This window comes from Vidua chalybeata, chromosome 1 (genome assembly GCF_026979565.1).
Source record: "Vidua chalybeata isolate OUT-0048 chromosome 1, bVidCha1 merged haplotype, whole genome shotgun sequence".
In the NCBI taxonomy this organism is placed as follows: Eukaryota; Metazoa; Chordata; class Aves; order Passeriformes; family Viduidae; genus Vidua; species Vidua chalybeata.
In genome coordinates this window covers 46,420,763-46,444,185 of record NC_071530.1, presented here as the reverse complement: position 1 = coordinate 46,444,185, position 23,423 = coordinate 46,420,763, and the positions used below count along the sequence as shown (strand labels likewise).

Genomic DNA, 23,423 nt, shown 5'->3' with positions numbered 1-23,423 from the left:
TGAGAGAGTTCTTGGAGCAGTGACTGTGTCATGTTGTAAGACTGGATAAGCCTTTGAAAATAATTCCAATTGTGTTTGAACTCAGTGCCCTGATTGCAACTTCAAACATCAGGTGCTAAAAACAGACAAAGCTACTCAACGAGCTTCCTGGCAGTCTCATAAGAAATGAAATAATAAAAGGGTTCTCTGTTACCACTTTTCTCTTTAGAGTGTGTGAGAGAATTTTGGACTTGCACAGATAGCTAAAGCAGTCACTGGGGTAAGAAGATCACTACCTTCCCAAAACATATACCTATTCCCTGCTTCATGGCTGGCAGGGGAGGGAGGGAGGCTGGAAGGAAGGCAGGCAGGCAGGCAGGTAGGAAGGAAGGAAGGCAGGAAGGCAGGCAGGAAGGAAGGCAGGCAGGAAGAAGGAAGGCAGGGAGGCAGGGAGGCAGGGAGGGAGGGAGGCAGGGAGGAACTTGCTCAATTCTATTTCTGTTTGTGCCTTATACATGGCTGACTAGGCAGAGGAGGCATGCCTCTGTGTATGTACATTCATGCTCTTTTTCAGTCTTCATCAGTTTAAAAGATGTTTTATCTGATTTTACATAAATTACCTAAAGTCAATCAGCAAGCGAGCAGAGAAGCCTGAAAAATTTCAGACTGAACAATGTGTTTTTCCAAGCAAACATTGGTGTTGGTTATAACAGAACGTACAGAGATATTGGAGCTCACCCATATTCCCACACAGGGAATGAAGAGGTATATGGAGCTGTGCTGTTCCCCAGCTCTGACCCTTTGCTCCAACAGCAGCTGAACATAGAGGAAGTCCCCTCTGTGTGACCACTGCTCCTATTCCCACCAAGTAGGTGAGCAAGGTGGGGGCAGCAGAAGTGACCAAATAGAGCTGTGCTGTCCTGCCCACTAAACAGTATAGAAAAATTGTGAAAATAGACAAAAAAAAAGGTGATAGGTCTCTGCAAAGAGTGGGGAAGCAGGCACAGGCAGCCCTGTTGCTGTCTGCCTTGTTTTCTGCCTACAGTGTTGCCAAGCTTTGACAATGTGCATGGAGAGGCATGAACTCCAAGTATCTTCTAGCAAACTGGAGTGGAGCATGTTCCATCCTGCTCTTGCTTGATGTACACACATGGCATGAATGAATCCTTGGTCATGAATGCACATGGGCACATCATCCACAGGGCCCAGTTCAGTGCAAGCTTTGAATATGCAACTTCATGTGAACAGACTTGAGACACATCTGGACTTAAGAAAAAGGCTGGATCAGACTTGCACTGGCAGAGTGAGCAGCACTTAAATGTTTGTGTGACTCCCAGGTCCCTGGGCAAAGAGAATAGCTGAGGACCAGGCTGCAACAGGGAGACCCACCAAGCAACCTTAAAGGTGGAACCCTTAAAACCACACAGAAAAGCCATATATAAATAGCAACACATATTTGTAGGAATGGAGACATGCAGCTGAATGCCACACACTACACTACACAGCCTTACCTCTCTGTTTCAACAAGAGTTGAAATCATCAGCCGAGCTGGAAGTGGCAAGAATTCAAGTGAAATTGAAATCTCCAAGGCAGCCTGCTGAGGCTGGTTACTTGAGCCACCATGTTGGCCCGAGATCCTGTTTTTGTCTTGTAGAATAAGGAAACCCATTATTGCTAACATGTGCTGCAAGAGTTCGTTAGCATTGAGGGTTCCCTTAGGAGTGGGCTAAGTGATGTGATCCCATTTTTCCCTATGAATATTTATAAGCAGACCACATTTGAGTCTATTTATTTTCAGGGATTTTTCTTCCTTTTTATGGGGTTTTCAATTTTGTGTCTGAGGTTTTCATTTTCTATTTTTTTTTAAGGCAAGACTAATTGCTGGGGGAAAGGGGGTTGTTGGGTTGTGCAATAGCAACAGCTGTTGTTTTTTTGTGCCTCATTTGGCACTAGAGTAAAAACAGCAACTTTTTGTTTGCAATAATAACAGATGTGTATAACATTATATGCAGTCTGTTCTAGAGATGGAAGAACGTGTTCTGAATAAATTTTCAGCTCACTTGAAGTTCATGGGTTCAAAATTTACCCACAGACTCGAACCCTGCAAATGTCTTCACCTGCCATGAATTTAATTCTATTAACTTTTGCACAGCCTTGGAGCTCAGAAAAGGTTATATGCTGTAAAATTCACCAAGCTCTCCTCTAGCAGTACAAAAAGAGACATGTTCATGACCACTGATGACATGATAATTACCACAGACTAAGATGTTAGTGAGTAATGCAAAGGCATGAGGAAAGGGGGCAAGGTGACAAATTATAAGGATGGGTAATCAGAAAGGAGATGGCACAAGGCAAGGAACAAACAGAACAGAGCTAGGGCAAGTAAATAGCGAATTCAGTAAGAAGTCTAAAGGATTTCTGAAACTCAGTCTTGCCAAATGTTGAGATTGTTCCCTTTTTATAAAGTATTTAAGCATGTGTTTAAGTTTCAGCACGCATGGAGGGCCTACTAACTTCAGCAGAACTGGCCACATGCTTAATAGCTTTGCTGAATGGGGGCCAGTATGCACCGCACCTTGCAGGCTGGCACTCCAGGTAACTTGAGATAGGAAATATCTGTGTGGAGTCAGTGGTCAGAAAGTAACAAAAAGAAACCACAAGCCACAAGGCTCACTAGAAAGCCAAGGAAGACCAATCTTACTATAAATGTGACAGGAGGGACTAAATTTGAAAAATATATTGCTTTCACAGCAGATGAAAAGAATCTAAAAAAGACATTTCCTTCAATTGCTGATATAGGATTAAATGCTCCAAAAAGAAAAGAGCAAAAGAAACAGAATGTTTTGTCTAGCACTATCAAGAAAACTAAAGAAATGGCAGAAGCAATCTTAAAAAATATGTCTGTCTGCACCAAATAGTTTGAATAATACAAATTATTGTGCAGTATTGGAAATTTCTACAGAATTACACTTTGAAACCCATGCTTTCAAGAAATAATTGACTGAAATTTATTATGATAAATAAAACAAAATTCCATAACCAAAAACCCCACCCACAATATCATGCAAAGAGTATTAAAACTGCATAAAGTGTTTAAGTCAAAGAATAATATTCTAAACTCTTTGTGAATCTTCAATCCTTTCACACTCAGTTGTCTGTATAATAATACACATTTAATGAGATAACTTTATGTTGCCTGACACCTAAGGCACATTAAACCATATTTTATTCCACAACAGCCTTCAACAGTCAGTGGAGACTGCTTACTGTCAAAAATATTGTGAAGAGAAAAAAGGAATGGACACATCTACAGTTTGCGAAGACAGTAGCATAACTCTATGCACGATATTCAGAATGTCAGTATCAGAACCACTAATATATCTTTACCTTGAAAAATGTGGTGTGTTTAAGTGATATTTATAGATTTATGACATAAAGTCTCATCAAAGATAGTGGAGCAGAGATGAAAAGTAAAAGATTTAAATCAATTAGCATATATTATTTGCTTTAAAACTACTTGGTACCCACTTGGAATAGGCAAATAAATCTTACTCTAGAATTTACATTCTTTCTCATACTTCTCCTTCCAATTTAGCTTGGAAGGGCAGAAATGCAGTGTGTACCTGTGCAGGAGGGTGAGTTTGCTTGCAGCTTGCATTTTAATGTGGGGACCTGGCTGACTTGTTATATACTGGGGGAATGGTGCTGCAGGGTAACAAAACTGGTCTTTCCAGCCCTAAGGAACCAGACCTTGTTTGTGGACTCACTTCAGAGGTCAAGGGCAGTTTAGGACTTCACACTAGCCTTGGAGCAGGTTCTCTAGCATCACTGAATGAGTTTGTCAGTCTCACTTATACCCTGCAGCACTGTCAGTGGTGAATTTTTACACACCACTATTTTCACTTTAGAAGCCACTTCAACTGATCATCTCAATGCTCAAATTTATATATGGATACAGCTGAAGTGATGTACTTCACTAAAGATTGCTATTATGTCATATTTGCTACTTGATCTCAGAAGCACCTTAAACATTTAAAATGCATCAGCACAAGGAAAATATAAATGCGATGCAGTGTGTGTGAGACCTGAAGAACCCAAGCTCTCACTTCCTGTTTATACTGTGAATGGCATGAAGGTAGCAAACCTGACTGCCATGAGCTATATAACATTCCCAGAAGAACAGCTCCGTTTGTTCACACTTCCTGATGTGTATGCAGCATCTTGTTTGAGACCCATTAGGAGGAGAACTGCCCTCTGCAGTGAGTGCCAGAGTGATAGGAAAAGGACGTTCCCTCTTCTGAGATCTTGAAGGCCACTGTCACACCAGAATGGGAAGTGCCAAGGTGCATGCTCTTTATTATACCACCGCTTCTGTCAAAAGTTTACATATATAAAATTTTACAAACTAAGAGGTTTTAATTTTAAAATTTTATATTTAGGTGTCTGTGATTCACATTTTCCCCACTGGCTTCCAGGATCAAGACGGAAACACTGAGAAGGTGTAATGCTAACAACTTGGCTCTCTCTTCTGCAGTTTTGCTCAAAGATCTGCCCTTACATGAGGTGCTATTTAGAGCTCCATCTTGTGAAAGCTTGAGCCGTAAGACCAAAATAATTTGTCAGTGTCAGAAATGCAAGAAACAAAGGTTGATTTTAGCTCAGGGTTTCAAGTAAAGCTAGTTTTTTATGCCATTAAGTTACAATTATAGCATTCTTTGGGTTTACTTCAGACTTTCAAATAAAAAATACCCAGGCCACAACCTTAGTGAAACCAGCATGGTTTGGTTGAACTAATTTTCTTTGATTTGTCTAATTTACATTTTCAACCAAGTATTAAGCCTCATATGCACTGAGAAATGCAAGTAAAACAACCTCCTGTGGCTTGCCTTAACAATATACACACTACTGAAATATTAACACAGTCATCTCACCACTCTATAAAATTATTAAATAAAAGTCAAAAAATAACTGTTCCAATGCAGATACTTGGGACAGAGAAAGTTAAAGGAGAAGGAGAGGAGGAGCACAGAGACTTCAGAGCAAGGACAGAGGCAGGAAAACCATATTCAGGATAACAGTAGCACATTTGGGGAATTCCAACCTAAATTAACATTCCAGATGAGCCCTTATTTCCAAACAGCACACCCCACTGCCATGCACACACTTCCAAGAAACACTGGAAAAGATAATGTTGGAGCAGAAAAGAGAAGAAAGCACAGTTCTTTTAAAAAACTCACATGAGGACAGCTGCTGACTGGAATGCACTGTTTCTTGCGACACTCTGTCTTGCCTTTCACACAAGCACAGATGGTGCAGTTCACAGAGGACCACATCTCTCCGTCCTGCAAGAGGGAACATGATATAGTATCAGCTGGGGTGGCAACAAGAAGCTATTTCAGCAATGTATCATTGCACAAGAAAGGATGAATTTCCCTGTTGGCATTGTGTCATTGTTTAGTCTAAATTATTTTGAGGTGTCTGTCCTTGGCCAGTTGGATTCAAGACAGAAATCAAATTCAGTCAGGTTTTCTTCCCTTTGGCCTTTTTGGTAAGAAATTAATTTTTCCAAAGCTAACCAAATCACATTTGCATTTTTCAACAGTGTCCTGATTATTTGCATTGTTTTCTCTCCAATAAGCGTCTGAGTTGGGATCACACCTGCCATAAATTTTGATTTAAGAAAAACCTGATTCACTGGGTTGAGTGATGTCTTTAAGTTGTTGCACATGAAAATATTTGATTAAGATGTCAGCAGATTGTGAATTTATTCCCATATGTAGTAGCATCATTTCAACATAGGGCAGGAATGGTCAAATAATTCTAATTTAGATTACTAAAGCACTTTCACAGATATTTAATATGCTAAACATCTGAAAATATTTAGAAGAGATACAGTGCTGAATCTCTCAAAAGCAGAGCAGGTAAGACAGCCTATGTATAGCTCTGAAAATATAAAGTGCAGAGCATAATATGCCTCATGGTCTTGCCCCCACTTGGGATGAATTGCTTGTGGAACTGCTCTGGCTCCTTTTTACATGGTGTTGCATCTGCCAAGTGTGGTTCCTAAAACATTCTGTCTCACCCACTTACAGTCTAATGCTAGTCCGCTTAGAGCCAAACTGTGCATGTTTTCTGTTTGCAGGGCTGCTGGGAAGGAAGGGTGAGGATAGACCTGACAGGAACAGGCAGTTCAACAAGACAGCTGTGAGTAATTATGTGCCCACCTCAACATGATGTTTTGACCAGAAACAGAAACAGACTATATCTGAAATGCCAAGGAGCCTAACTTATTCAGCTCAGCTTGCTTCATCAAAGGCTGTCTCTCTCCTATTTTTTGTTTCTAGGGCATGTTTCTATTGCCTGGTGTTTCTGATGTTCTTCAGTCTCTAATGACCACTCACCAGGCCTCTGCCAAGGTACCAGAATACATCACAGATGACTGCATGCAGCTGCCCTGAATTTTTGTCTTACAGCTGGTCTTGCACAGGAGTGCAAAAACACATTTGCTGTACCCGTTCTACCTATGTTAGACCATTGACTTCAACAGAGCAACACTGAATTTACTTTTTTGCACACAAGACCAGAAATGGATGTACTGTCTCGTTATTTTTTCACACTCCATATAATATTAGTAATATAATAAAATCTTCACAAGAAGCAGAATATTTTAGTTGGGTGCCTAAGAAGTAGGCATTTGTTCGTGAAGCACAATGGTGCCAGTGTGAAAGTGCCAATCAGATGGAGCATAGTCTCAGAGTACAGTAGGTTCACATGTAATTTCCAGAATAAACACTTCTGCTATGTACACAAAAGATGGAATAAATGGGAAGCAATTCTGGCTGAGCAAACCAAGTATTCACACAGGACTTAACATTTGATCTGATCCAAGGGTCTCTAAATTCACAGATGGCCCATGAGGTGACAGAATCTTTTTCTGACACAGTGTGAAAAAAAGCTGCACCACTTGGAAAAACAAATGGGGTCTCAAGAACAGCAGAAGTGTTCTGCAGGGAATCCCTTGTGATTTGAATACATTGGGTGAGAGTGCAGTAGGTAAGAGTTATTACATGGCTATCCTAGTATAAGATGTCAGGGGTGCTGTCCTTAGCAGCGACATGAAATGTAGTAAATCAAGTAACTTTCAGCCAAAACGAACTTTACAAAGCTCCTGTAGGCTCAGTTATGGAAAAGACTTTTTGGCTCAGCCAATAAAGCCTACATACCACTCAGAATATCTTTTCCATGAGTAGTAGTGTTTGTTTGGGAAAGCAGAGCATTAGTATCTCTTACTAAAAATGCATCAATTGTCGTGAAACAGCAGCTTGAACATCTACATACAGAGGGGGAGACCACATGTAACATTCAAAGAGGAACTAATCTTTAACTCTTGACTATCAGCAGAATTTATAGAAACTTAAAAAAAAAAAAAAAAAGATGGCAAATTTTGCAAAGATGGTGAGAATTCTGCTAAAAACAAACCAGAATACTAATTTACAGCAAACTCTATTTACAGCTATTTTGGCTGTTACAATGGCACCTACCCTTGAGCCACACCTGAAAACTTACCTGGAAGATCTTATTGCCAAACTTGCAGACTTTCACTTCCTCAGGAGAGATGTATGAGACACACTCCTTGCAGCAGTGGTCTTTGTTTTTATTGCATTCACCAGGAAGTAAGCACCTCTTCTTACATATCACTGTTGAATCCTAGGTACAAGGGTGAAAAATAAAATCACCACCAAGATGTTTCTGCTCTTGTGTGTCTTATATATTTCTGTTTGCTCAGTCATTGCATCCACCCAAGCTACAGGCCAGCTGCTTTGAATAGGCCAGCTCAGAGAAAACAGATATTATTTATAGATAAAGGGAATCCTTCATGGTCTGTGAAGCTAAGGCCCAGCTTCTAATTCTGTTGGCCTGCAAAATCTCACTGATTTGGTGGCACTTTTATTTTTTTGCCTTGGTAAAAAAATGTACGTTGTTGCAGTCATGTTAGGGAACTAAATAAAAAACACTGACTTTCAGCAGAAACATGGTAATTCGTCATTTAGAAACTCCTCTTCCATTCTAATGCAGTCTTAAAGAGCAGCACATGATCTGAGTAACTTTATTTTGCATCACACAGGGTGAGACATGTCTCAGCTGAGGGAGCCAGTAAGGTTTTAAACTTTCCTAGCACAACTGCAAGTGCTCTTCAGATCAGATTCTTTGAGACCACACAAGATGCCAAAGAACAGTATCAGGCTTACAATTACACAGCCCTACAAATTATTGCTAAGCCAGACAACCATCAGCACACAAGATCAAAGCATTATGGACTTACCTTACATATACATACTGTGCAGTTGTCATACATAAAGGAGGAGCCATTATCATACACGTTGCTGTGAAAGAGGCAGCTTCCAAATGGGAGGTCAAACACTTTCCTCTGTCCTGAATATAAATAAACAGTAACAGAAACAAAATGTGGTTGAAAATATGCCACATTGTCAACAAAAATAGTAGGGCTTAATGTCACCAGAACAAATTTATGTGCAATATGTCATTTGCTATGTGTTTCCACTTCAGTGTGAAAAAAATATGTACTTTTAACAGTTCAGTATTCTTTTAGTACACATTCATCTCTACAAATTCTACCGTGGGATGGAATATAAATGATTTATAGCATGTTTATAAAGGAAAATTATTTCTTCTTCTCATCATAAAGTGCACAGTGCAGCTAAAGGAATAAAAAGTAAGCACTGCAAACTCTTAAGGTAGGTACACTTAAACTAGTTTAAACAGTCTTTAACTTAAAGCAATAACTTATCAAATAGAGCAGTGTTAACTTCATTCAGCATATCTATCTCAGGGGTTCATAGCAGCCAAGCTAAATCAATTCAGTGACACTGATCCAAAAAAAAAAAAAATCATAGGTCTTGTCCCATCTCATTAAGATAGTATTTTTGTACCATGTGTTCACAATGCTGCAAGAAATACAGGAATTTGCATTGTTTATTAATAGAATGAAGGCAACACAAGATATTTCGTTTCCATAATTTGCAAACTATTTGGGTTCAATAGGAGTGAGGCAAGAGTTTGGGGCACTACACAGGAAAGGCAGCACCAAAATCAAATCCTTCCTGAAGTCGTGCAATCCCGCAAGCACTTTCAGATCCAAGTTAGAACAGTTTGCATTCCTGTAAGCTTCTCTTATTCCTCAGCTTCTTTCCCAGTAAGTTATTTTTAAAAGAGAGCATTATAGTACATACACATGAGCTCTTCACAAAAACAGTATACTTGCCTTTCTAATTTTGAATTGCCCTGTTTACTTTTGGAGGCAGCCAACTAATAAGTTCTTTTATGAGTAGTTGTCACTCTCCTACCTTATTATTTCTGAGGTCTAATATTTAATAGGCATCAAATCCAAGGTAAGGAATGCCTACTCTAACTACATACTAGAAGTACTAAGAAGTACTTATTAGAAGTACATATTAGAAGTACTAAGTACTAGGCCAATATTTTAGCTTTCAAACCATCACGGCTTGGCACACTGTAATTCCTTCCTTTTTCAATAATTCTTGATAAATATACAGCATCTTAAAAAAGTTCCATTTTCCTCTCAGATATAAGTGAACAAAAGGATAAGCACACAGCAAACTCCATTGGATTTGCCTTCAGTTTTTATAAAGTGAAAGTTAAACAAAAGTTATTAAACAGTTGCTTTTGTTCAGTTAGACACAATTTAAACATCACTCTCATACAAATTAGCTACTTGGAATTAATATGGGCTTGCATGGCCAGCCTTCCTTTCACTGGACATGTGTCTTTCTCAAATGGTTTAATTTCTCTTGCAGAACTGACATAAGGAATCAGTTGAGGATGCTCAGTAGCCTCAAAAGAAATTGCTCTACATCCATGAACTACTTAGAGACAAAGCCATGCCATAGTCTTGCCTGTAACAACACTTCTGCTGCTCTCTGTGGGGCCAAGACTTCAATTGCAGAGCTTGTGTCAGCACGTGAACAAAAGACCAGTTCTCTCCCACACCCTATTGCCATGCCTGGCAAACCGCTCAGCACAATTCCGGGTGGCCAACGTAGTTGGTTAAAAACCACTGTCAAAGGAGACACCACTTTAAAAGATGTGGTGATGAAGATATTGGCTTAATGGTTGTCTTTGCTGGCTCATAACAACTAGTTAAACTAATTCAAGTCCCAGTAGAGTCCACAGCATTCTTCTAAGCTATGTACTCTGAATATCTGGAGTTCAGTTGCAGGGAGGTCTTCCACACGATACTTTAAAAAACATGCCTCAGCATCCCTGGAAACTTTTCTCCTTCCCAACTGCCATGCAGTGTGTTACTCATTCCTTGGCTGTACCTCCCCACCAAAACTTTTAACACTTCCCTGTAAGTAGACATAATCTATTCCCAGGTATATGAAATGCTTTAGCATAAAAACCACATAAAATGAAATTCATTGTTATTACTGAATTTGTTTACATTCTAAGGGGGAAAAAATTGTAGAAAGATCCCCTTGAATTAGTCAAAAAGCTGCATTTTGAATGCCTGGGGAAAGTTCAGTCAGGAAAAGCATGGGGAGGAGAGGACAAGGGGAGTTTTCAGAAGGAAAGGAAAATGTCCTCAGCCAAAACAGAAGCTCAGCATTTGAACTGTTCTCCTCTCCATTTCATTCTTGAATGCATTACTCTCTAGTACAGTGGTTGAATGTTCCAGGCAGACATTTATTTATCTATAGCACTTCTCAATTAGCAAATAAATAAATTCAGATTTGTTTCAAGCAGTCAAAAATGTTAAGTATTATCAGAACCAGAACTCTATATAGCTTTGCTTGCTCCAAGGCCAGACATCTCTATATCCCTAACCTAGATCTGTTAAGAGATTTCAGGTAAAAATATAGTCACAATTACAAAAAGTTTCCGTTGAAGAGCTGGGAGTAATTAGCTCTGAATTTTTTCCAAACCTAGTTATAACCCCATAGACCAAACTAAAGTCAATTTACTTGGTACGATGTAAGCATTCCTTGTTTATTAAATAGCTGGAATGTTAACCTGTGGAATCTGTGGACAAAGAACAAAACAAGGCAGTGCCTTATTTTGTCACTGCCTTGCTTGCATGACCTGGAAGAACCAGCCATTCTTAGAGGCCTATGATTCACACCTTTAAAATGTGTTGAAAAGATGTAATTGAAAATATTCCTGGATGATAGTGTGATTCCACCTTGAGAAGGCAATCATGAGATGGACTCCTGGATCCGTGGCCTCTCTGACAACAGTTTCTAAAAATGCAATGTCAGTTCAGAAGTTTCCTCTGACCCACATTTCCACAAAATTAAGAATGCAATTGCTCTCTCAAGTAATAATGTGAGATGGTGATGCCTTTTTCTTGTGGCAAACTCAAAGAAGCGGAGTGGCATTTCCTCCCCACTCAACCTCCTTTGTAAAATATATAATGAAGCTGGCAAACAAATATCCCTATATTTGTTCTTGTAAGCAAGGCAACTAGTCTATGCTCAAATGCTCTTCTGCAGCTGCTTGCTTAGTACCACCCACCACAACCCTACACTGATCCTGATTACCTGTTCATAATCTGTGGATTATAAACTCTGAGCAATAGAGTCTCTTTCACCTCCTGGAATTTATCAGTATTGTATTAATTACAAAATTCCTAGGGAAAAAAATCACTCACCTAAGCATTTGGGGCAACACTGTCCAGCAGGAATGTGACTGAGGTGCTGGGGACATGAGAGAATGGGGCAGACTTCCTGGATACACTGTGTCCTGCCACCCTGTATGAAAACAGGCTCCATTAGAAAAAAATTGAAGCAAAATATCAAGTAAATGTGTGCGCGTGCACACACACACACACACACACACACACACAAAGGCAACAAAGTCTTGAAAAGCCTTACCGAAGCTGTATTTGCCAACAGAAATTTTAGCTTGCATCAGGCATACAGGACAAGTACAACTGTCCTTCAAGACTTTCTATATTGCTTGCAGAGACCTTGGATTATCCACATTTTTTTCAATCTCTCAAACAATGAATGCAGTAATTGAAGAAGCAGTCTTTCTATCTTATTTCATGGTGTGGATATGATAAAACCAGGGAAAATAAAATCATTATCCATGGACTTCTGGATGTTCCAAAAAGTTATTGAGCAATTTTTTATATTACTCTTCATCTCCTGTGTTGTGCCCTTCTAGGCTTGTCTGGAACAGGGATTAAGTGCTGAAGCAAGATGAGAGCAGGTGTTCTTCCACTATGTCTGTGACCTCAGAAGCCAAAAGCACTTAAGAAAGCACATTCTTGTTAGCCTCCAAGGCCAACTATGCAAACCCAGAAGGTCTGCTTTGTTCACAGGACTGAAAACCAAGTGGTTATATGAAATTTTGGGAAGGAATGAGGAAAAAAAAAAAGCAAAGAAAAATAAAGCAAACTAGACTTGATATATCCTGGTGTATCAATGAATAACAGAAACAGAAGCAAAGACAAAAGCACAGGAAACATATAGAAGATTGAGTCAGTTAAAAGAGATCTTATTTCTCATTTTGCTCTGTTGCTTGATTACTTCATCACACCTTCAGAATAATGTGTTTAGCTCTAGACCCTCTACCACCATGTGCTCCATATGCTTATGAAAGGTCCAGGTCGCCAAACTTCAAAAATCAGTCCACCTTTTTCTCAGCAAGGAAAGTCAGGTTTTTTCATCTAGCTGTCTTGCCTTATTTATCACTCAGAGCTGCAGGCTCATCTCAGCAATAAGCTTTGCATTCCTGATGCTGTGATTGAAGGCTTATGAACAGTATCCTCCAACCTACATGCTGAATGGCTCTCGGGGCTCCCAGGGGAGAGATGGAAAAAGCCATTCATTTTGAAGAGCTCGGTGCCTGAAATGATGGCATACCACTCCACTCCTAATGGCCTCCGTGAATCATGTAAAAGCTTTTACATATAGGCCCACTGTTGCACAGAAAATAACATACTGACTGTACCCCTGTTCTATAATAAGTTTTCAGACACTGAAGTCTACCTGTCCCATGGGGCTACCAAAGCATCCTGAGTGCACATGGCTGAGGACTGCTCGTAATTCTTTCACTGCAGCATGCAGAAACACAGAGCTTATTGTAGACTGAAACGACTGCTCTAAATTAAGGGTCAGACCAGAAATTTGACAAAACTAAATTAATTCTTTAGTGATGTTCCTTAGCATGCTTAGGGAATAGCTCTGTGAGAAGAGACACAGGTGCAGAATGAAAGAAAAAAAAACAAAGAAGGGCTCTCTGAAGTAGTGCTGTGATTCACCCCAGGGAAAAAGGCTACAAGAAGCCAAAGTTCAAACTTCGGTGACAATTCAGCAAAAGGGAAAGCAGGGCATGAATGTCTCAGCCAGACTGGTGACAGGATCAGGGATATATCCATGGAAGATAATGAGGAAAGGCTGAGGTAACTGGGACTGTTCAGCCTGGAAAAAAGAGGGATTCAAGTTGACCTAATTGCAGCCTTCAAGTACCAGAAGGAAGCCTGCAAAATAGTCAGAGAGAGACTGTTTAGAAGAGCATTTAACAACAGGAAAAGAAGAAATGGCTTTAAACTGAGAGTAGGCTTAGATTGGGTATTAGGAAGAAATTTTTTTACAGAGAGGGTGGCGAGATACTGGAACAGGTTGCCAGGAGAAGAGGTGGGTACTTCATTCCTGAGAGTTCAAGGCCAGATTGGATAGGGCACTGAGCAATCTGGTCTAGTGAAAGCAGTCCCAGCACACAGCAGGGGGATTGTACCTAGGTAATCTTTAAGGTCCCTTTCAACCCAAGCTATTCTATGATTCTGTGAAGTTAAAGCAATACTTCAGCACATGGTGAGCAATCTTTCTTGCAATCTTGCTGCTGCATTTAATACTCACATAAACTGTGGCTCTGCAGAACTGCCATGGAGTTGTGCTTCTCTGATAGACTGAATCAAAGCTCAGGCTTAGTACACTATTGAGAGCCTTTGTAGCCTCTTGCATATGTATCTTTATAAATACAAAATGCCATGGATAATGTAAAATATTTTCTCACTTCAGCCTTTTGTTTACAGCTCCTGCCTTACTTTTTGTACTGGCCCCTCTGCACAAAACTAAGACTAGTTCCACCTGTCTCTTCAACTCACTGCTACTCCTGCTTCCAGCTGGAATGCTGTCTTTTAACACCAAACTATTTTCTAACTTGCTGCTGTCCCAGATAGGCTCTCCCATGCTAGTGCAAGTTCAAAACCAGTCAAATAAACCAACCTGTACCATTTAAAGTAAGACTAATTCTACCTGCCCTACCAAACTTAGAGAGATAATTCATTGGGCACTCATTGAATGTTAAAACACACACAATATTTCTATTGTGGCTTTTCCTTAAAAGACTTAGTCATCGTAATTCAAGACTCACAAAGCATTCAGAATACCTGCTTTCAAAGCAGCTGGTGCAGCCAGTGCTTTAAATTGCACGGAATAGAGCTGAGTAGGAAAAAAATGAGTGCAACAAAAGTTCAACAAAAAACCCAAAATCAATGCAAAAAGTTACTCTGGAGAGGAAGAAGACTGTCTTTGGATGTCCTAAACTAGGATGGGAATTGCATAGTGAACACCTTTCTTCTTCCACTTCTCAATTGAATCTACAGCTTTTAGCTCACATTTCCTTGAATGATATCTCCCAGGCAGTCAGAATGCTCCAGGTCAGAAGCAACACTCTCCAGTTGTTCCAGTAAAACCAAACCTGAATTGGAAGCCAGCACAGACCAATAAAGTACAAGTGACACCTGCTTCCTGTGAGAAATGCTATTCAAGATCTAGGCAAATAAATCCCTGAGCAATTGTTAACATGAAACTTGAATCAGAGTAGGCTGCTGCAGTTCACAGTCTTCTAGATTTTGTAAAAAATCTACTGTCTACAAAGAAAAGATTCACTTTCCACCTTGTAGACAAATAAAAACACAGTGTCTCCTGCTGCCATCTCTGGGTGACCTGGCTTATGTTCTTCTTATATCTGCAAGACAAACCAAAAGGCTCTGAACCATCAGCTCAGCAGGTGGTGTGGACTGAGGTTTCATCTTGTCTAAGCAGCTTTCTCAGGAGACAGAAGAGAGGGGAAGATGAAACAGCACTTTCTAATGCTCCCACAAGAGGTCCATCTTTGAGAAAGATAACAAAGCCTTCTTTAAATGAAAGCATGGAGCTGGTCCATCTAGCCATCCTTTCACTTCTGCTCAGCTCCTACCTCAATTATGCTACTTTGCTGTTCAATAAGAACACAAGTAACTTGGCAGTGTTGAGAGACACACCCATCCAGGCTGTGATCAACTGCTGGACACACTGGATGAAGGACAAAGTGCAAAGTTTCTGGGTAGGCTACGCACATGCCTGGTGCACAGCGTGTGTGCAGCCTGTGTGCTGGGGCAGACAGAGAAAAAAATGTCTGCAGAAAAATGCCTGCAGGTTGGGAGTCTGTTGTAATTAATCCCCAAGAGCCTTGGGCTTCCTCTACCATGAGGGCAAGAAAGTGATCACCACCAACAGCTTGTCTTCAGCAGATTTTTAAAGCACTCATGAAATCCCAGTAGGACAGATTTCCACACTCCCAATTTGTTTGCTACTGATAATGAGCATGTCTAAAGTTAATAATATTTTACATGCATGATTTTTAAGGTTAAAGGTTAACATCACTATTATCAAGAAGCAGGTTTCTTGTGAGTATCTCATTTTCTATTTGACTTTCAGGTTTCATCTCTGTGCTTTCATGAATCTATAAATAATCTAAAAAAGATTCCTCCTTAGTTTTGCCCTTTGTTCACCTTGTACTTGAAAGACTTCTCATCCTCTAACAGAAGTAAAATTTCCATTGATTTTGCAAAATATTTTGTCTAAGTGCTGACTGGCTTTAGGATTCAGTGGATTGTAAACATTTATTTTTAACTTTCATTCTAGAAGAAGTGTTAAAGGTTTTATTTGCTACCAGTGAGCCTATCCTTACAGGAAAAAAAAAATCAAAATAACATTTCTCTCAACTCTGGGATACATATTCCAGACATTAAGAGCAAGGTCGGACACACACTGTAGACTCAGCAGGGTTGTTGTAAGAACTAAGACAGATGTTCAAGGCTGTCTCCAGCTATGAAGAAAGATTTTACGCCAGCAGCATGAAAAAAAAAAAAAACTTTGAAAGTTCAACAGTGTCACTACTGAGCAAGTCTGCCCCATGCCAGTGGCAAGAGAAGCCAAATAAACGCACAACAGTGTGACTGTTTGTCTTCAACTACTCCACCCCAGTGCAAGTAACTACAGTCACCATGGACATAATAAGAAACATTATCATTTCTGTGACAGCAGCAAAGGCATAAAGGCAATAAATAGACATATGCCTATAAAGAGATGGACATATTATTTGAGATTCCGATAAGTATTACCTGAGTATTACCATTCTGGAATTAAAAAAATATTGAGGCATTCCAGGACTCATTTCATTACACCATATTGGCTGATGAGCATAGGGCTTCCTAGGTGAAGTGGACAGTGTGTTGGCTTGCATATCCCTGGTGACCTCCAGGAGCTCTGTCTGATTTATTAACTACTGTGTGATAATAAAGACTTTGACTATCTCCCAAATGTGTACTAAAAACATAAGCCAGGTCAGCAACATGTATTATGCAAGCATCTCCAAAATGCCTCTGGAATCACGTGCCCTGAAAACCCATACCCTGAGTTTACAACCAGATTACAGTCTCTGATGTGCCATGTAAGTAGACTTCAGGTACAAAAGGGAGAGGATGCTGTACTTAGGAGTGTGGGTTGAATCTGGAAATTTAATCTGGAAAAGTGTCCTCTCCCAAAACAGATGAAAGAAACTCCACTTCTTGTCAGAATGCTGGTGCAGCATGGGGTGGACAGCCTCTGGAAATAACTTCACCCCTACATAGTATTTCAGGGCCCCTGAAACAGCCATGTCATGCACAGTGAGAGTTCCCTGGAAGGGTCACAGGAGGAAGAAGGTTTTTAGGAAATGAACAAAGTAGCAATACAGTTCGCAGCATAAAAGCAATCAGCACATCAATCAGACAGACAAGCCAGAGCTTCCCACATCACTGCAGCCTGATCTATTGTCTAGATTAGGATTTTTAAAATGCCTCTCTAGAAAGTGTTGGATAAAATTCAGAATAGGGAGATATTGAGTTTCAATTCAAAACAGCAGGTATTTATACTGCAGGTATTTATACTGTATGTGCCAGATTTTTAAACTTTGGATCTAGATCTCAAATCCTATTTTCTGCAATATCACTCCTATGGGAAGGCTTTAGAAAGTGGCCTTGGTGACAGTCTAAAGTAGTGTCCTAAGAACTGCGTATGAAACAAATGCTCTGTAGAGCTCACATACATTTTAATACCAGGTCATACAGATTGGTGTGGATATAAATAAATCTTCTTAAATGGCTTAAAAATCACCTCAAAATCTATACAGATTAGAAACAGTAAGATAAAAGATTCTCGTGAATAAATTACTAAACCAACTCTAGGGCAAAGCAAAGGCACAATTCTTGAAATTATTTCAACTTTCACTCCCAGTCTGATGAAAATGCATTCCTTGACACAGCAAAAGAAGCATAAAAAATTCCATCAATTTCTAGCGGGTACAAGTTTGACTTCCACCACCTTTCTTTCCATATGCACCCTAATGATACAACTTGTTAGGTGTACAGTCTCTGTCATCAACAAGCTGCAATAATAAAAGAGTCTGACTACTTGTCTCCAACTAATGTAAATTTATGTCCCTGTGTTCCTAGCAAATTGCAAGTGCAGTTGCAAAGTGTCACAGAGTTAGAAGAACTTGACCTAAAACCAAGAACCAAAAAGTCTCCCTCCATTGGAAGTTACTGTGTATATGATTATATCCATCTGCTGAAGAATTAACTACATTAATTCATTAATTAGTTATTTAGGATAGAATGAGGGCTCTAAATACTGTTATGTGTTCCAAATTATGTGTTATGTTAACCTAATACAGTGTGTACAAAGTGACATGTAGGTACCAGTCTTGCCATCCCTTCCAGCTCACAAGAGCCATTTTCCTGGGATTAATTAGATTAAGAAAATAGAGTTCTCTTCTGTAGAGGGAAGAGTGTTGCTGTTTGTTTGCTGAAATATCCCAGCATCCTCCCAGAGACTGAAGTATGCTCTTCTGGAATATAGCTCTCCACTTTGAAATCAGACTGTTGGGGAGCTGCTGGTCCTGCTTCTTTCAAGTTTCACAAAAACATTAATTGCACTGAGTGTCCTGTGGGAGGAGGTGGAAGACCAGGGTATTTACTGCCTTGGGTGAAAGGGACCTTTCGGGAACATGAAATTATGGGTTGCATGGTAATTTTCTTTAAGGTATGCACAGGCAGAGACACTGGTCCTAAATTTCACAATTGCTGGAACTGGAGAAGGGCTCCCTGGAGGAGGTCACAGCACTCTGCTCTCAGCTGGGGGACAGTGCAACCAGCACTTGGCCACATTTCTCCAGTCTAACAGCACTATGCAGAAGTGTTGCTGGGGTGATATTGCATCTGGCTTCACAATCCAGCCGAAATCAAATCATTTGCTGACCCAATAGCCTACTTGCAAAGTAACACAGCTGAACAGCCAGCAGCCATCACCCCTCTAGGGCTTCCACACTGAGCTCTTGGCTCTGTTGAAAGTGATGTTGTAAATAGCCCCCCTTCTCTTAGAAGCCCTGAAAGGTTTAATTGTGATGCATACTTTGTCCCTTTCAGGCCGATTTCCTAAGGAAAGAAGGCTTATGCAGATGGAAACCAGGGACACCTGTAGTTTGTGAATCACTGACCAGCTCCAGCCACAAATGATCAAGGGACTACTCTGAAAAAGGTATACAGTGACAAAACAGCAAAAATCAAAATGACAGTATGATCTCAAGGACATTAAATTCCTACAAGTTTTTTTTCAACGCCAGACTGCTGCAGAGAGTAGAGAGCCCCTGATTTCTTTCTTAGCATGAACTCCAGAAAGCATCCTACAGTGTTAGGCAGCAGCTGGCCTTCCAGTCAGCATCTCCCAGATCTTCTGCCTTTTGTTCAGTGCTTGTGTCATGGAGGTGTTGGGAAAACCACATATTTTTGCAGATAGGACAGATCAAGTGCCACACATCTATAAAATAAACCTTTGCTGCTTCTGCTGTTCTGGGAACACAATCTCTATTCCTAGGCTAACAGGTACAGGGGTACATAAGACATGTCTATGTGCCATACTACTTTTCCCATGAGATGAGGCATTTTTCTTTATGACATTCCTGTGTTGGTTTTTTAAACCCAGTACCTCCAAGGATTCATAATACCTGTGTTCCAGACTGGCCATCAACTATCCTAAGTGCTGAATGCTTTTAGATGCAGCCCATGTATTTGTTCTGTTGTGAGAGTTGTTATTTTATTGATCCTCCTCCTGGACAGTCCTGAACAGCTGAGGCTTTTTCCAGGGTTATATCTGTTTTTCTCAACAAATCTCTCCTGCAAGCAGAAGTAATGTATCCTAAAAATTGTTCTGTCTTTGATTAGGTAGTTTTTAATGTCTCTGAAGTTTCATCCAGAAGGCAGAGCTTCTAACAATGTAATCTATTCCTTCTTCTGCTAGTTGATAGCAAGTTAAGAAAAAAAAATTTAAAAAAACAGAAACAACAGTATCTCTCAAAAACTCAGAGATGGCTGGATTCACACTGTAACACAAGCACCTTTGTGGACTGTTTAATTATCCCAGGCACTATTTCCAGTAACAGATCAACACTTTTCTTTTTTTTTTTTTTCCAGTGAGAGACTATCTAAAAAGTTACCTTAATTTTTCTCAAATTTACCGACTACACTTAATATCTTAATGCTACATAGCAGGTTAGTTCTTGCTTTCAGCATGCAGATGACTGGCCAGCATCTCAAATCCAATTTTTTCGTCTAGTCTGAATCCTTTCACACCATCTTCATCCCTTGCTGCCCTTTCATTGACTTAGTAATCAAACTCTTCCTTGCTGCAGATCTTGTTAAACTGATTATTTATTATTTAAACTGCCTTTTAAAGTCTATGCTGGGTAATAGTATCAAAAGGCTTTAGCCTTCTGAAATTAAAAATAGCTCATTATTAATAGGCAGCTACATAACAGTAATGCCACAACCACAGGTACCACAGCCCCTATCCTCCACACACCTTGGTGTTTTCTATGAACTAGACATCTTTATATTGGCTATGCTTCTCCCTCCAATCTCCCTGCCGGTTGCTGCACAGGGCACACTCAAACAGAGCCAAGGTCGGAGGTTAAAACATATACACCAGGGGGAAGAGGTGGATTTTAAGGCAAGATGTAGGCAAGCACTGCTCCAAAGGTCATACAACCCAGTGGGGGTCTTTCCATTGATTTTCAGTCCACTTTGGATGACAGCACTTTGAACAAAAGTCCCAGAAGTTGCACAGGCGAAATGGTGAAAAATGAGCCAATATAACCACTTAGGCAGGAAGGGGCCAGGAAGGCAGCTGCACACTGCAGAAAGGGGGCTCTTCACCACCTTGGGGGAAAAGAGCTGCAGCTTTGTGGGGATAGCAGATGGAAAGCAAAGACATTGGCAAGGAAACAATTCTGGCACACCACTGCAGAAGGGAGTTCAGCTATTCATGATTAATTTAGCTGTTGCACCAGAGGTCTCCAGTGACTATGGAAGCTTTGCTGTGAGCCACATGATTATTTATTTCTCTTCTAAAAAGAACTGTTTCTATGAAAAATTGCAATAAAACATGCTAAGCTGGAAACTGTCTGTGGCCAGAAAAACTATTAAAAACCACTAACAAGCTTCTTCAGCTTATTCATGTCCTATTCCAGATAATAAGAAAGTTAGGGTTAAATCCAAGGGACTTTCCTAACTTCAGTTATTAGAAGCAGAGCAGTAGCTCTGTAAAACAGGTCCTGGCTTCTTGCAGCCACGACTTTTCCCCTGAATCAGTTGGAGCCTGCTTTGTTTTCATTGGCATCAAGAACACATGAAGCACAGTCCAGTGGATGTACAGTTGTGTATACACCACCAGTGCATTTGCATAAGGTTTCAAAGTCCTAACTCAATGCCTGCAAAATGATAGCCACGACCACAATGTATTTATATTAAGATCATTTGCTTTTCATAAGATAAACTTGCACAAAAGGGTTTTTTCTCCTTTTTTGACTTCCTTTTCTACAGCATAAGCTTTGTGATAGTACCTCACAAGCTTTTCTCACTACATCCTACAGTAAATGGCACTCCTATAAACCCCACACTTTGGCAAATATCGACGACACCCTTCACCCCCACTTCCAGCTCCCACATTACAGTGCAGTACTGATCTCCCTTCTGAGAACAGCTTTTCCTTTTGAACAGCTTGTTCACAGAGATACAGTTATTAAATCCCTCCAGTGTCCCCAGTGTGTTCCTTGCACACACAGAAGACTAGTACGATTGTGACCCTGAGAAAGGTGACAGTTCTGATTCTCACTTCATCATCATTCTTTAAAATACTTGGTCACAGCCAGAAACTCTACAGATGTATCCACACAGCTTTGCCTTAGAGCATTAGTTTTAAATAATTCCCCTTAAGTTATCCACAGGAATAAATTGCAAGACTTGAGTGAATTAAATCTCCAAATGCCCAAATTCTGATATCTGGCATTTAGATGCAAAGTAAAGACTTTCTATTCAGCAGATACTTTCTTGTAGACAATATGAACATCATTTTATTGAATGGTTTGAAACTTCAGATTTTGGGATGCAAATGAGTAAAACCAAGTAGGGTTGTTCTTGGAAGAGCAAAAACCACACAATTTAGAAGCAGGTACCTACACACCTTAACTTTGAAAAGGTGTTCAAAGCCTACCAGAATAGTTCACATCAAATCACTGTTCCATTCACAAGCAAAGAGAACAAATCTCCTTCTGTGATTCAGGGCAGTGAAGTATTGGGGAGGTTGAGACAATCCTTCACCAGTTATTTCTACAATTTTTGAATGACCTTGTCTCAAGGTCTGATGATAAAGCACACTGGTATCTGCAGAACATCCATGGTGAAATAAATCATACTGTCATAGTAGTAGTAAGGACACTACTTCTAGCTTTTTACAGGACCTTTATACATGCATCTACTCTCCTTGAATGTTATGCTCCATGTATATTGGTGAGGTAACCTCAGGAAATATAGGATTACATACACACTGCTTCCTTAATGCATCCATCAAAGGTTTTCATTAACAGGAGATCCTGTTTGTCCTAGGCACTTAGCAAAGTGAGTTAAAAATACACTTTAAAATGCTACGTGAGAAAGAGGTAAACTGCAAGAGAAAGTGGTAAACTGCAGCTCATTCAGAGGATTTCTTAGAAAATAAAGTTTTAGGAAAACCAGGCTACTTTTATGAAACCAGTAGGTTATGAAACTGTTCCTATGAAATAGTCATAGGGGTAGCTTCAATCTACCCAAAATGGTATAGGATTAGACTCATTGTCAGCCAGTGGCACCTATCTATAGCAACATTTGTAATACCACTGTGCATAATTCCATTGTTTTGTACTACATAGAGCTGTCCATCCCCAGAGATGTGACTTGGCTCTACTCCAGGGTAGGGCACACTCTGGTTTGTGATCAAGGTAAAGTAACACGTTTTAGTCTTAAACACAAGCCTGAGCAAGGGGCGCTGAGGAATCTGCAGTTCTTCACAAATAGCCTTGGGAAGCATTTTGATTAGGAATAATTTACAAGTCAGAGTTCCTCTGCCACTTCCTCCTTCCTCCAGGGGTAATGACTTAGAGAAGTATCAGAAGCAAATGCTGACATTTCCCAGTCCTGGCTAGCAAGACTGATAGAAGGATAACAGGGTTGTTTTGTTTTGTTTTGTTTTTCTCATTCCTAGCTTGCAAGCAATCTGCACATTCATGGGGAGAGGGTAGATGAAATCTTAAGAAATCTATTCATCCTTTACACCCCACCATGACACACATTCAGACATTCCAAGATTTTTCTTCCAATTTTTTCACAATAAAGTTCATATCTAGCCATTGCTGTTCTTTATGGATGGGATCCTGTTGCTAGTTAACAGTCTCTCATTGGCAGCCTTTGCCATTTGTAAAAGGCTGATGTCCAGATGGCAATTTTCTCAGGGACACCTTAGGCATGGCAAAGTCTCTACAGCAATATGGTGCCATTTAGGTATTTCTTGCACACCAGACTTGGCTGTATTTTGGGCAGGCCAGCTCTTTTGGCACCTGCCTAAAAGCCTGCTGCTCTTCTTGATCTGGGTCAGCCCCATTACAGCAAGCTAACCAGCTTGGAACTTATCTCCAAGCTAAGCTCACATGACATTCCCAAAGTGGATGGCCATATCTAAATTCTTTGCAAGATGACAGCACATGACCAACTTCTTTCAAAAAGA

The 23,423-nt window shown here is 40.1% G+C and overlaps 1 protein-coding gene across 1 annotated transcript in view; it reads right to left on the bottom strand.

Annotated features, from left to right (window-relative positions):
- Window positions 1-23,423, bottom strand: part of BMPER (BMP binding endothelial regulator) — a 149,236-nt gene that overhangs the window by 63,118 nt on the left and 62,695 nt on the right. The window contains exons 7-10 of the mRNA XM_053960044.1: window positions 11,669-11,768; window positions 8,303-8,412; window positions 7,546-7,686; window positions 5,217-5,321 (exon numbers count right to left, since the gene is read on the bottom strand). Coding sequence (XP_053816019.1) covers window positions 5,217-5,321; window positions 7,546-7,686; window positions 8,303-8,412; window positions 11,669-11,768 — 456 coding nt within the window. The remainder of the gene's footprint in view (window positions 1-5,216; window positions 5,322-7,545; window positions 7,687-8,302; window positions 8,413-11,668; window positions 11,769-23,423) is intronic.